Source organism: Puma concolor, chromosome E4, assembly GCF_028749965.1.
Source record: "Puma concolor isolate L17-30 chromosome E4, mPumCon1.1.hap2, whole genome shotgun sequence".
Classification (NCBI taxonomy): Eukaryota; Metazoa; Chordata; class Mammalia; order Carnivora; family Felidae; genus Puma; species Puma concolor.
The window spans coordinates 16269038-16284994 of record NC_141683.1 but is presented as its reverse complement, the minus strand read 5'-3'; the positions used below and the strand labels follow the sequence as shown (position 1 = coordinate 16284994).

The 15957-nt window shown below is 36.8% G+C and overlaps 1 protein-coding gene across 3 annotated transcripts in view; it reads right to left on the bottom strand.

The window, feature by feature from the left end:
• The window catches only part of USH2A (usherin), a 734839-nt gene that overhangs the window by 118515 nt on the left and 600367 nt on the right, over positions 1-15957 (bottom strand). For all 3 annotated transcript variants that reach the window (XM_025927811.2, XM_086694483.1, XM_086694484.1), the window contains exons 57-58: positions 12624-12807; positions 10765-10922 (exon numbers count right to left, since the gene is read on the bottom strand). In XM_025927811.2, coding sequence (XP_025783596.2) covers positions 10765-10922; positions 12624-12807 — 342 coding nt within the window. The remainder of the gene's footprint in view (positions 1-10764; positions 10923-12623; positions 12808-15957) is intronic.

Here is a 15957-nt window from a genome sequence, read left to right as displayed (position 1 = left end):
AAGTAATTCATTAAATAAAAAAAGCAAAGGCAACAAAATAAAAAACTCAACAAGTGTGACACATCAACTACAAGCCTTCTGCACAGCAAAGGAAGCCATCAACAAAAGGAAAAGTCAACCTGTGGAATGGGAGAAGGTATTTGCAAACCATTCATCTAATAAGGGGCTAATATCCAAAATATATAAGGAACTCATACAGCTCAATAACAAAAAACAAATGAACTAATTAAAAAATGGACAAAGGCTATGAATAGACATTTTTTTCCCAAATAAGTCAGACAAATGGCCAACAGGCACATGAAAATGTGCTCAACATCCTTAATGATTAGGGAAATGCAAATGAAAAATGAGATGCCATCTCATACCTGTTAGAATGACTATTATCAAAAAGAGAAAAGATAACAAATACTGGTGAAGATGTAAAGTAAAAGAAATGTTTGTACATTGATGGTAGGAATGCAAACTCATATTTCCAGTTTACTATGGAAAACAGAAAGGAGGTTCCTCAAAAAATTAAAAATAGAACTACTATATGATCCAGGAATTCTACTTCTGAGTATATAGCCAAAGGAAATGAGATAATTATCTCAAGGGCTATCTATACTCCCATGTTCATTGCAACATTATTCACAATAGTCAAGTTACAGAGACAACTGAAGTGCCTATCCATGGATGGATGAAGAAAATGTAATACACACACACACACACACACACACACACACACACACAGGAATATTATTCAGCCTTAAAAAAGGAAGAAAATACTACCATTTGTGACAACATGGATGAAACTGGAAGGCATTATGCTAAGTGAAATAGCCAGACAAATACAATAACTTTATGGTATCAGTTATGTGTGGAATCTTAAAAAAGATCAAACTCCTAGAAACGAAGTAGAATGGCAGTTTCCAGGGACTGGAGGATGGGGGAAATAGGGTGAAGTTGGTAAAAGGGTACAAACTTACACTTATAAGATGGATAAGGTTAGAGGATCCAAGATATAACATGGTGACTATAGTTGACAATACAGTACTGTATAATTGAAATTTGCTAAGAGAGTAGAACTCGTATTCTCACCAAAAAGACAAAAAATAAATATGTGAGATGATGCATTAATTAACTCAATGGTGGGAATCCTTTCACAATGTATATATGTCAAAACACCACATTGTACTTTTTAAATATATTATAATCTCATTTGTCAATTATACCTCAGTTTAGCTGAAAAAAGACGGATTTAACACTCTTCTACATAAAATGTAAATCATTGAAACGAGATTTACACTTTCTTCTGAAGTTCAGCTTGGGTTTTGCACTTATAAGAAAATTGAAATAATTGTTATTGTTGAATCCCAATTAATGTGATGTAAATTTTTTAGAAAGCTTAATGCCTATTTTGGCTTTAAATGGCTAGTAACTGATCTAATACACTGCTGTTGATGAGCTAACTGACCACCAAGATGCCTAATGTCTGTGGATACACTATATTGTGCCTAAATACCCTTTATCAAAACTCTGTTAATAAAAAGCATTTTTATTCCTAACCAATATCTTTTTATTTCTAAGAAATGTTAATTGAAATGATTTCTCATAGAAGAATTGTTGCTAATTCTTTTCTTTAATGGACCAAGAGATGAATGTTAATGGACAAGAACCAGTATTTTGATATTATGCATGAAACCCAAATAACACAATCTTTAGTGAGAAAAGTGTGTTGGATGCGGTGACATTGTTAATTAGAACATGATGAAGGGCTAGAATAGTTCAAAATATAGTCATCACCTTGATAAATTAGAAAGACTCATTATTACCTTCAGGGTTTAAATAATTTTGAATGTTTGGTTTCTGAAACAGCAGGAATATCTCTATTCTTATTCTGAGTAAACCATTTATGTTACATGAAATATTTGCTTCTTCATTTTCTATGATTTTTTACCCATTAGTTGAACATATATCCTTTGCTGTATTTAATATGAATGTGTAAGTCCTGACCTGAGGTCAGGAGCTGGTAAAAGGTGAGAAGGAATGGTTAGGGATAAACTAGTGTGGCTGACATCTGTAGCTTGAATAATAATAGCCAGCATCCAGGTAGTGCCCACTAAATGCTTACCCATGCTCTCTCACTGACTTTGCATAACAGCAGTACAAGGTAAGCATTTAATATCCCCTTTCACAGATGAGAAACCTGAAGTTCAGAGACACTGTGCAACTAGCCCAAGGCCCCAGAAAAATTAAATGGTTGACCCCGTTCCACCTAGAAACCAGGATTTCCTTTTCAGAAATAAGTGGAAAAAAAGATAGGTATCCAGAAGATGACATACAGCATTTGGAAAATATGTGTATGTGTCCTGTTTGTCTTTAAAGAAGATGTATGTATTTGTGTATGTGTGAATATACAAATATGTATTTGTGCATGTCCATGTGTGTTTGAGGTTGAGTTACTGTGGAGGGAGGGATAGGCTTCTAAAGGAAACCAAGTGTTTGACTAATTTTAAGCAGCAGAAAGTCCAAAATTTATTTATACTCAACTGAATGATGAATATTAGAAGCTTACTCACTATTTGTTCTTTCATTAATTCAGCAAACATTTTATAAAGATATGCTATTTGTGCACCATCTGATTTGGAGGTACAAATGATATACAAAAGAGTAGAAATCTTGATTTTCTAGAGCTTGCAATTGAAGTATTTTGATAATCTTACTACTGACATTTATCTTATCAAGTAATAATGATATGAAAGGGAACCGGGGTTTACTGGAAGGTAAGAGAATGTCTACCAAGGTTTTAAAATAGTATTTGAATGTTCTTTTTGTGGACTTTTGAGAAATGACTCCCTCTCCCACCTTACTAAAATCTTTCTGCATTTGGAATCTGGCTTTGCTAAGTCATGTCTATTCTTCCTGGACTTTTGGATTGATAGGCAAAGACTTCTGGTTACTAGCTCCTTCACGCCACAGGAGAAAACTATTGCCAGGTAGATATTTTCCCTTTAGGGGCTCACCATTTCCACAATTAATTCTTCTGATCTTGACATTTCCAGCCAAAAACATTTGGTTTTTGCCAACACCTAGCTCTGTTGCTTGGCCCTCTGGGCTACTATTTCAAAGAGCAGAGCTGCTGTATCCCAAATCTGAAAGACGTTGGGCAATAAATAAAAAGTTTGATTTGGATCTCAGAGTTAAGCCAAAGACACGCAGAGACTGCATTCGCAAGGCAGTTGTAGAGAACAGACCTGAATTTGGATCTCGGCTCTGCTGTGTAACCTTGAGTATATCATATCACTTCTTTGAGATTCAAATTTCTTTCTTTCTTTTTTTTTTAATTTTTAATGTTTATTTCTTTTTGAGAGAGAGTGAGACAGCATGAGCGGAGGAAGGGCAGAAAGCGAGACACAGAATCTGAAGCAGGCTCCAGGCTCTGAGCTGTCAGCACAGAACCCAATGTGGGGCTCGAACTCATGAACCGTGAGATCATGACCTGAGCTGAAGTCGGACGCTTAACGGACTAAGCCACCCAGGTGCCCCGAGATTCAAATTTCTTATCTTAATATGGAGATAATGATATTGTCACCCAGAGTTTGCATGAGTATTAACTGAGGTAAAGCAAGGAAAGTGCTTATCAAAGTGTTTGGCATATACTAGAAATTTAACAAATGGCAAATATAAACAAGTGATACTATGCATATAAATGATATTTGTCAATAGTGTTTCAATTATACTTCCCCTGAATATTCTCACACATTCCCAGGGCCTCACTTCCTTTTCTGGTAGGATTTATAAACATGTATTAAGACTTAATTTATAGATATCATTGAAACAATAATTTTTTTTTTAATTTTTTTTTTCAACGTTTATTTATTTTTGGGACAGAGAGAGACAGAGCATGAACAGGGGAGGGGCAGAGAGAGAGGGAGACACAGAATCGGAAACAGGCTCCAGGCTCTGAGCCATCAGCCCAGAGCCCGACGCGGGGCTCGAACTCACGGACCGCGAGATCGTGACCTGGCTGAAGTCGGACGCTTAACCGACTGCGCCACCCAGGCGCCCCGAAACAATAATTTATAAGCTGAAAACACACTTAATTGCCTAGGTAATGTTCTGTTGCCAAGCAGCCGCATAGACATTTTTTTCCCCCAGCAACTTACCTGTGTAAAGTCACTCTATTCACACTGACCACAAAACAAAATACGTGTAAAAAAAAAAAAAAACAGTTAACTGAACCACCATTTTGGGTTTGCACATTCAAGAGAAAGTGGTTTGATTCATGTTTTCAAAGAAATATTGTAACTGACCACTTTTGCTTGGTGTATGATTCATGACTACTAAATTTGAAGCACATCAAAATCATCAGGGGAACTTAAAAAAAAATCTAGATTTCTTAACTTCATCCCCAGAGACTTTTATTCAGTAAACTTGGGGTTGAGAATTGGTCTTTGCAAAAGGTTTCTGGGTGATTCTAATGTTCATTCAGATTTGGGAACTATAGGGATGGAATGTTTAGCCATTTTTTTCAGTTCCGCTTATGATGTCATCATTTGTAATGGCAGGGGGGTATGGTGAATACCCAGAAAGCTCTTGATTGTGAGCAAATAAACAACCTCTGGTTATAACAAGTTTGTTTTCTTTCTGTTTAAGACATATATTTGTGACTATTCAGAAACAGAAAAATGTTTTTATTATCCAAATCAAAACACAGCATGAGGTAGTTTCCAGTAAAATCAACTGTAGATTATACACAAGTCAAAATCATCTGCCTGTTTACTGAGTTCAAAATCCTTCTAGGCACCAGGAAAAACTTTAATTTAAGATTTTAATCTTTCCATATATTACAGGGTTTCTGTAATGGATTTTGTGCATCTGAAACTAAAAGATTGACAGGTCTGGATATTATAGATTTTTTAACCATTGGTTACATGGTCAGAGTTAGTGTGTGAGGCATTTCTATGATATCCCCTAGGCTGCACTAGACTGAACAATTTCCACAAAGCCTGAGGTAGACAAGAGTTAAGGTTACATTTAAAAAAGCAGAAGGCGTGTTTTATTCCACAACAATTCTTTTCTGAGTGGAAACATTATACCCTAAGCATAAAAATATGATGTTGAATTCAAAGGAAAAATGACAAAATGCAGGGAAATTCTAAAGAAGTCTTAAAAATTTACAAACACAATCCTGCAGTGCACAGTTTTATCATTTTAAAACCAGGGGGCTTGGAACCTAGCAAATGCTGAAGCAAATACATTTTCAAAATAAATAATTGAAGACAAAAATAATTTCTCCCAAAGAACCATCACTACTTACAGAACATTACACAGTGTCTGCCAGTTATATAAATTACCTCCTGTAATCTTTGCAACAACCCAAGTGTAGGTGCTATCGCTATTTCCATTTTACAGACATACAGAACAGAGACTCAGGGAGAAAGACTGACTTGTGTAAAGTCAGCTCACAGGTGGAACCACTGGGCTATGAATCCCGGTTTTCTCTTTCATCTCACACCCGTTGTCTTCAGGTCCTTACGGAGTGTAAGGTCTTCAGATTAGCAATGGCAATTTATGTGTATAATAATGTTAAAATGACAAGAGATTTGATAAGCCATGGAACTTCCTCATCACATGGCTTGGAAATCATTAATTTTGCTTATCATCTTGGACTTTCTCTTACTGTCCTTTGACAATTTGGGTTGTAGAACACCCTGGTCTGAGTCCGAGAAATCTCTGGTTGATAGGCTAAATCTGGTCTCTGACTGGCTCTTTTCTGCCTCATTTTACTTCATGGCACAAAAGCACCACAGCACTGTAAAGATGCCAAGGAGAAATATGCTAAAAGATGGCGAGATGGCAATGCTGTTCCATGCAAGGAGACGTTGATTCTGTAAAGGGATATTCAAGTTTGTACATTTTCCACAGCAGAAGATATGTGTTTTATTCCATCAAAACTAAGAACAGAGTTCAAGAAGATCTGTGTTCCTAAGACTGAGATAAGGAGCATAGCACTTTATGACACAGGCTGGCACCAGTGATTGTTCCTTTCTGTTGTTTTTTTTTTTTTTAATTTTTTTTTCCAACGTTTTTATTTATTTTTGGGACAGAGAGAGACAGAGCATGAACAGGGGAGGGGCAGAGAGAGAGGGAGACACAGAATCGGAAACAGGCTCCAGGCTCTGAGCCATCAGCCCAGAGCCCGACGCGGGGCTCGAACTCACGGACCGCGAGATCGTGACCTGGCTGAAGTCGGACGCTTAACCGACTGCGCCACCCAGGTGCCCCCTTTCTGTTGTTTAATTTAATGTGTTGTATATTTATATTTTAAAACAAAGGTGGATGGAATCATTTATATTTAATATCTTGGAGAGACTTACATTTTTCTTTACTTATAAAGCTCTTGATAAATTTTCTCCTGTGAATTTGACCAAATTAAGGCCCTTTTGTTTTTGATCTTAGGTTAGGACATCAGAAGGCTCTTGGTTTATGAGAATTGAAGTTTTATATATTAGGCCTGTATGTTACTTTCTTGACTATATTACCTGTTTTTAGTTTTTATTTTAATTCCAATTAGCTAACATAAAGTGTTATATTAGTTTCAGGTGTATGATATAATGAGTAAAGAATTCCATATGTCACGTAGTGCTCATCACAAGTCATATTAAGCTCCATCACTTTCCTCAAAAAACTAAAAATAGAACTACCCTATGACCCAGCAATTGCACTACTTGGTATTTATCCAAGGGATACAGGTGTGCTGTCTTGAAGAGACACATGCACCCCCATGTTTATAGCAGCACTATCAACAATAGCCAAAGTATGGAAAGAGTCCAAATGTCCACTGCTGGATGAATGGATAAAGAAGATGTGGTATATATATACAATGGAGTATTACTCAGCAATAAAAAAGAATGAAATCTTGCCATTTGCAACTACGTGGATGGAACTGGAGGGTATTATGCCAAGTGAAATTAGTCAGAGAAAGACAAAAATCATATGACTTCACTCACATGAAGACTTTAAGAGACAAAACAGATGAACATAAGGAAAAGGAAACAAAACTCATATAAAAACAGGGAGGGGGACAAAACAGAAGAGACTCATAAATATGGAGAACAAACTGAAGGTTACTGGAGGGGTTGTGGGAGGGGAAATGGGCTAAATGGGTAAGGGGCATTAAGGAATCTACTCCTGTAATCATTGTTTCACTATACGGTAATTTTGATGTAAATTTTAAAAAATAAAAAGTAGTCATCTTAAAAAGAAAAAAAATAATAGAAATGTTGCATAATCATAGATTTATATCTTATAAAACGATTTCAACCTGCAAAAAAAAACCAAATCCCCATCACCTATTTAACCCGTCCCTCACCACCTCCCCCTCTGGTCACCATCAGTTTGTTCTCTATAGTAGTCTGTTTCTTGGTTTCTCTCTCTCTCTCTCTCTCTCTCTCTCTCTCTCTCTTTCTCCACCCCCACCCCCATCCCTGCCTTGGCTCATTTGTTTTGTTTCTTAAATTCTACATCTGAGTGAGATCATATGGTATTTGTCTTTCTTTGACTGGCATTTCACTTAGCATTATACTCTTTAGTTCCATCCATGTCATTGCAAATGGTAAGATTTTATTCTTTTTTTATGGATGGACAATATATATACATTCGTTCTTTATCCATTCATCAATTGATGGACTGATGGGCATTTGGGCTGCTCCCATATCTTGGTTATTGTAAATAATGCTGCTACAAACATAGGGGTGCATATATTCCTTTGAATTAGTGATGTATTATTCTTTGGTTGAATACCGGATAATGCAATTGCTGGATCTTAGGGTAGTTCTATTTTTAACTTTCGAGGAACCTCCATAACTGTTTTCCACAGTGGCTGCACCAGTTTGCATTCCCACCAACAGTGCAAGAGGGTTTGCCTTTCTCCACACCTGTGCCAACAACTGTTGTTTCTTGTGTTTTTCATTTTAGCTATTTTGACGTGTGAGGTGATAACTGCACTTGCATTTCACTGATGATAAGTGTTGATAAGAATCTTTTCATGTGTCTGTTGGCCATCTGTATGTCTTCTTTGGAGACATGTCTGTTCATATCTTCTGCCCATTTTTAAAATTGGATTGTTTTTTGGGTGTTGAGTTTTATAAGTTCTTTATATATTCTGGATACTAACCTTTTATTGAATATGCCATTTGCAAATATCTTCTCCCATTCTACAGGTTGCCTTCTAGTTTTGTTTGTTTTCTTTGCTGTGTAGAAGCTTTTTGTTTTGATGAAGTCTCAATAGTTTATTTTTGCTTTTGCTTCCCTCGCCTCAGGGGACCTATCTAGAAAAAAGTTGCTACAGCTGATGTCAGACAAATTACTACCTGTGCTGTCTTCTAAGATATTTATGATATTAGGGCTCATGTTTAGGTCTTTAATCCATTTTGAATTTATTTTTGTATATGGTGTGAGAAAGTGGTCCAGTTTAATTCTTTTGCATGTTACTGTCCAGTTTTCCCAACACCATTTGTTTCCCAACACCATTTCTTTGTTGAAGATTAATTGACCATGTAATTGTGTTTTTTTCCTTGGGTTTTCTATCCTGTTCTATTGATCTATGTGCTAGTACCACACTGTTTTGATTACTACAGCTTTCCAATATAACAAAGTGAAATTGTGATGCCTCTGCTTTTCTTTCTTTTTTTCAAAATTGCTTTGGCTATTCAGAGTCTTTTGTAGTTCCATGCAAATTTTAGGATTGTTTCTTTTAGTTCTGTGAAAAATGTTGTTGGTATTTCTTTTTTTTTTTTCAACGTTTATTTATTTTTGGGACAGAGAGAGACAGAGCATGAACGGGGGAGGGGCAGAGAGAGAGGGAGACACAGAATCGGAAACAGGCTCCAGGCTCTGAGCCATCAGCCCAGAGCCCGACGCGGGGCTCGAACTCACGGACCGTGAGATCGTGACCTGGCTGAAGTCGGACGCTTAACCGACTGTGCCACCCAGGTGCCCCTGTTGTTGGTATTTCAATAGGGATTGCATTGAATGTATTGATTACTTTGGGTAGTATAGACATTTTAACAATATTATTTTTCCAATCCATGAGCATGGAATGTTTTTCCATTTCTTTATATTGTCTTCCATTTCTTTCATCAGTGTTTTATAGTTTTCAGAATACAGGTCTTTCACCTCTTTGGTTAGATTGATTCCTAGGTATCTTATTATTTTTGGTGAAATTGCAAATGAGATTTTTTCTCAATTGCTCTTTCCGCTGCTTCATTATTGGTGTATAGAAATGCAACAGATTTCTGTACATTGATTTGTATCCTGCAACTTTCTGACTTCCAGTACTATGTTGAATAGAAGTGGTGAGAGTGGACATCCATGTCTTGTTCCTGACTTTAGGGGAAAAGTTCTGTTTTTCTACATTAAGGATGATGTTAGCTGTGGGTTTTTCATATATGGCCTTTATTATGTTGAGGTATGTTCCCTCTAAACTTACTTTGTTGAGGGTTTTTATCATGAATGGATGCTGTACTTTGTCAAATGCTTTTTCTGCATCTATTGAAATGATTATATAGTTCTTATCCTTTCTTTATTGACGTTATGTATCACATTGATTTATGAATATTGAACTAACCTTGTGACCCAGGAATAAATCCCACATGATTGTGGTGAATGATTTTTTTAATTTACTGTTGGATTCAGTTTACTAGTATTTTGTTGAGGATTTTTGCATCTCTGGTCATCAGACCAGATATTGACCTGCAGTTATCTTTTTTGTGGTGCCTTTATCTTGTTTTAGTATCAGGGTAATGCTGCCCACATAGAATGAATTTGGAAGCTTTTCTTCCAAATGCCAGCTTAACTCTTTTGTTTTGATAGAGATAATTGTTCAAGTAAATGAAAAATGCTAATTATTTTGTGGAATGGACCTACCGACGGTCAACATGGCTGTTAACCAATTATTTTCAGTGTATGTTATTCTGATGGAGACAATAGAAATTTGTGTCAATTTTATCTAATGATTAGATATTAAATATAAATCACATATTTTGAAGTGAATTTAACACTTTAATGCATTTCACATTGTACTTAAACAAAATTTCCCTATGTTCCTTATGTTTAAAGACAGGTCAAAGAGATTTCCCTTTAATCCTTACTTCACAGTAATGCAATCAGATTTGTACCTGAAGATGATGCTTACGTCAAAATACGATAACACACTAAACCACAAAAGCAAGTCGCTAGTGACTAAATGGCACAATGGAGGCTATACAGCTCAGAGAGGCAAAACTCAGCTACCATAATTGGTCACAACCTGAGGGACATGGATAGAGTAGACTGTTGTCTTTCTGAATTCCTTATTCACTGCTGTAATGAAGACCAGATCATATAACATCAATGATCCAATCTAGGAAGTCCTGTAGAATGAATGTTTAGGTCATTCAGGCCTATACGACTTACCTTGGATATACATTTAAATAAGGAGACAGATTTGAGTACTTGAAAGAAAGTATTACTTTGATAGAAAGTATATATCTAGGTATCTAGGTCTCTTTATCTACATATCTACATCTGCATCTATATGTATGTATGCATATACTTACATATGTATAGACTCAGCAATGTGGTTTAGATTATTCTGTTTATATTTACCCAGGAGACAGATTATTTCCTTCTCATTTACTAAATTCAGACATTTCCATCCTTATCTCAAATGAACTTTCTCTGAAATGTTTTACGTATACACATGCACACACACACACACACACACAGGTTTTATTTATTTACCTGGTGGAGTCCAAGCTACAAATATGGAATAAGGCCCGAGTACTGTGCTATTACACGGAGGCTGGATTTCCTCTGGTGTGAATACAGGTGTTTGTACAATGTAATCACCACTAGGGCTGCTGCCACCCCCATTTGCAGCTTCCAGTTTATAAATGTATCTATATTAAAAAGAAAGGATTGTGATAAGACAATGCATAAGAGATGCAAACGGTGATTTCTGGCTTTTCTCTCCATTGTTTGGTCGACAGTTAATGACAAAATGCAAATTCTCTGCTCCTTGTCCAGAACCTTCACTATTGACTTGATAGTTTTTTCAGAACATGCATCATTCTCTCCAGACTGCCTTATTTCTGTCCTTCTCACTTTATTCCTAACCCTCTAGTAATCAATAACTTTTCATAAAGATTTCAGGAAAGTCCTGGAGTGTGCCACTGGATTGTAGAGGATTCAAACGAATCTTTCCCATTTTTAAATGGGTTGGGGTTCAGGGAAATATGTTCAGAGGAAGATGTTTCTAAATTGATCTGCTACTCTCCACAATAAAACTGAATTGATCTCTACTCTCTGCAATAAAACATCTGTTGATCGAAGATATATTTTGTCTTTGCTGAGAAATGAATGGGAATGAATTGCAAATATGCGGAACTTTTTCCCCTAAAATCACTCTACCTATATATAGTGTAGCAAGCAGAGAAAACATTATTCTAGAAGAAAAGGTAGTTGATGTCAAACAAAACTCCTTAAATCTCTTTTATTGCTGGTTTAAGAATGCAAGTTTTTGAAGATAATTTGATAATTTTTAAAGCTTAATACTTTGTGTATTTTATATACTTAAAAATCCTCATGCTCTTCTGTCAAATAGAAGACTACTTACATTTTTTTAAAATGTCATGAGCCACCTGGGTGGCTCAGTCAGTTAAGTGCCCCACTCTTGATTTTGGCTCATGTCATGATCTCATAGTTTGTGAGTTTGAGCCCCGCATCGGGCTCTGTGTTGTGTGGCGACTGCTTGGGATTCTCTCTCTGCCCGCCCCCCACCCCCCCCCACTCCCTTCTCTTTCTCAAAAATAAATAAACTTGAAAAAATAAATTAAAAATGTCATGTACTCTGAAGGCTAAAGTAATGAGTTAGCACTTAAAGTCTTCAATGTCTGAAATGAATTAAAAGATCTCATCAGCTATGAAATGGCTAATGAAAGAGGAGATTAGTTAACCTATTAATTTAATATTGTTTCATTTAGATGGTGCCTTGGTGGCTCAGTCTTTAAGCATCTGACTTTGTCTCAGGTCATGATCTCACAGTTCGTGAGCTCAAGTCCCACGTGAGGTGAGTTTGGGTACCAGTTTAGGTGAGCTCCAGCCTTGCTTTGGGTGAGCACAAGCCTTGCTGTGGGTAAAACATGAACCAGCTTTGAGAGAGCACTGCTTCTCTCTCTCTCTCTCTCTGTCTCTCTCTCTGCACCTGGGATCCTCTCTCTCTCTCTGCCCCTCACTCACTTGTGCCTCCCAGCTCTCTGAAAAATATTGTTTCATTTAAAGATGCACACTTTTGGGGCGCCTGGGTGGCTCAGTCGGTTAAGCGTCCGACTCAGGTCCGACTCAGCTCAGGTCACGATCTCGCGGTCCACGAGTTCGAGCCCCGCGTCGGGCTCCGGGCCGATGGCTCGGAGCCTGGAGCCTGCTTCCGATTCTGTGTCTCCCTCTCTTTCTGCCCCTCCCCCATTCATGCTGTGTCTCTCTCTGTCTCAAAAATAAATAAACTTAAAAAAAATTAAAAAAAAAATAAAGATGCACACTTTTCAACCCTGAAAAATGTAAAATTCTAACTATATGATTGGTAAAGTTTTCTTTGAGTTTACCTGCTGTTGGGCTCCAGGTTTTTATCAGTGAAATTCTGCTCTTCATTGCCACCCAGGAAAACCAAGGTTCCATTACGACTCAATTGATATTGAGAAATGAGGCCATTGGGCTTTTCTGGCGGACTCCAATATAATTCCACTGTCGTAGAATTGATGATAATGTGTCGAGGTGTCACCCAAACTCCTGGAAAAAATAACACAATGAGGTTTTATTGTTAGAGTAAAATATACACCTTATCAAAAGTCACACCATCACCTCACATACTATGATAATTTTATTTTGCTGATAGAAAATTTCATGGTAAAGCAAAAAAATACAGTTTCCATACTTTTGAGGTAAAATAGACAATTGGGTATAAATATATTTGTCAATGCTTTGATTATTTCATTTGTGAATTTCCTTTAGAAAGTGAATGCCAGACAATTAAGTGGTAGAAAATTTCTCTATCTTGGCTGTTACTCTGACTTTAATCAAGACCTGAGAGACTATCCAGGAATTTTATTTTTATTTTATTTTTTTAATGTTTATTTATTTTTGACAGAGAGAGAGATAGAGAATGAGTGAGGGAGGGGCAGGGGGAGAGGGAGACACAGAATCCGAAGCAGGCTCCAGGCTCTGAGCTGTCAGCGCAGAGCCCGATGCGGGGCTCGAACTCACAGACTGCGAGATCGTGACCTGAGCCGAAGTGGGACACTCAACCGACTGAGCCACCGAGGGGCCTCAAAGACTATCCAGGAATTTTAAACTTTGATACCTACTTATGTGGAATATGTAGAAGTAATCATAATACAGTATTTACCTGAATTTTTAAATTCAGCGAATAACATACTTTGCCTTTGCCTCTCTGACACCATGTGCTATGCTCTTTTTCATCCTTTTTCTCATTTACTGGCTCCTCTTTCCCTACTGGAACTCAAAATTATGTGGTGCTTCAGAGACCTAGGCTCTCTCCTTTCCCTTATTCTTCCCTCTTCTTACTCCTTCTTTCTAGGGGATCTTCATTTAGTCTCAGTTTTAAATACCATCTCTATGTCAAACATTCCCAAATATGGATCTCTAGACTGAAATTATCTCTTGGTTTCAAACTCATGAACCCAACCGTCAACTTGACACCTGCATTTGGATGACTAATTAAGTATGAAAGACTTAAAACATCCAAAACAGAACTCTTGGTTTTTCTGTTATAGTCTATTCCTCTCCCAATTTGGACCATTTTTTTGGTCAAAACCCACAAAATGTTATTCTTGAGGCTCTCACTGTTTTCACCCCCAAGTGTAATGTGTCATCAAATCCCACAGGTTCTACCCTGAACATACATAGTTCTCTCTACCTTTATGTCCACCTCTTCTGATCCAAGCTATGTTGCTCTCTCTCATGAACTTCTATCACAGCCTCTAAACTGGACTCTGTTTCAAAACTTGCCCTTCTCTATTTCATCATAATCTTTGCAAAGTGTAGAAAGTCTGCACATAAGTTATTGTAATCTTTGTAAAATATACAGCCCTTTTGAAATTAGCCACACAATTCCAATTCCTTATGACAATTTGTATAGTCCTGCATTTTTTCTGGCTCTGGCCTACCTGGCTCCAACCACAAGAGACTCCTTCTATCCCCAGAATGTTTCCTGTTCTTCGTCACCTCTGAGATTTTCACTTCCATTCCTTCTGCCTGGAACACTTTTGTTCATGACAACATGACAATTTGGCAATTTATCCTCTTAGTTCAGTGGCCTGTGTGACTATAATCATATCAGGGAGATCTTATTTGACCAACCTTCTCTAATTATAACTGTAACATTTTCTAGAGTGATCATAACCTAGTTTTTCTCTATCCTATGTCTTTTTCTACTTCCTCTTAGCACTCATAACACAATAATCTTTTTTTCTTGATATTATCATTATTTCTATGTTGTTAACACTGCATGGTCTACTTCTTTCTCCTGCTTCAATATAAAGTTAGCTTCATGAGGGCAGGAATCTTTTATGTATTTTTTTCAGTGTATCTTTAGGGATAGATAGCACAATGCCTAACTGATATTGAATAAATGAATTTATTGCAAATACTTCCTGCAAATTACTATGTTAAGCACTATAGGCAGTTCTAGTTCTAGAAATATAAACATGAGTAAGCTCTGGCTTGTTTCTACAAGGAATTTCTTCTTCTGCATAAAAGTTAAAATATACACACAAACAACTGTTATTCAAGGTCAAACATTCAAGCACTCTTACAGATGTACCAACATATTGATGGAGAACCTAGGCAATGAGGAAGATCAATCCTACCATTTCATGTTGTCATCTAGGTATGCTCTGAATAGACACTGTAACTCTCTTCTTCAGCTTTTAAAAACTCATGCAATATTAGGTTCCCTGTAATCAATAGTGTTTGGTTGATTGTATCTCTGGTGTAAGTTATCCAGTAAGGGATAATATTTCAACACTTTTAAAAGAAAAATTTCCAGGACATTCAAAGGCAATTTATTTAGCAACATCCTGAAAGAATCAGGATACATTTTTAAATGGCTCAAACTTGCTAATTTTCTAAGGAACAACTTATTCCTGAGAAGAAAGTGTTCATTTTGTTCTGAAAGTTTACTCTTAGATACTTGGATAAATACACCAATCATAGTATACAGTTATGTCTGGGTTTCTCTGCCAACAGTTGGTAGATGAATCAATCGTCTAGAGTTCTGACTCAAAGATGATATTAGTTTGTTGATTTAAGAGATAAAGTATAAGTTTTAGTTCATAATCTGCTTCCTGGAGTCCCATATTTTTCACCTTGGAGGGTGTATACAAAATCACCAAGGTGCTAGAAAGTCTATTGCTTAGTTTCCACTTTGAATCAGTAAATACATCCTGTGGATACAGAGTTAATGAAATAACATGAATCAAAATCTTGGGTTTGCCTCATGTTTTAAATAAAAATTGAGTTTGATATTTATACAAGTTGGTGAAAGCTCTGGTCATGTTGGTAATAATTCTGTGTCCATTGATTTGATTTATAAGAGGAAACAGAAATGTGTAAAAAATACTAAGTACTATGGTTTTATTTGTATAATGGCATGGGGACATGATTATCTTAGCAACTGCCAGAAATCTTTGATAGAATAAGACCCACTTTTGGTGAAATGTCTTAAGAATCCCAAGTGGAGAATCTGCCTTCCTCTCTGAGCATGAGTCTCAGGTGGCATCAGAAAAAAACCTATCGTGTATAATAGAAGGACAGAATTGAGAAAACTCAAGGGAAGGAAATGGGTGGTCATTGAGAGAAATCACCTAGAAGGCAGGTGGGGGCAGGTAAACTACACGAGAGGTATGAGAAGAAAAGGTC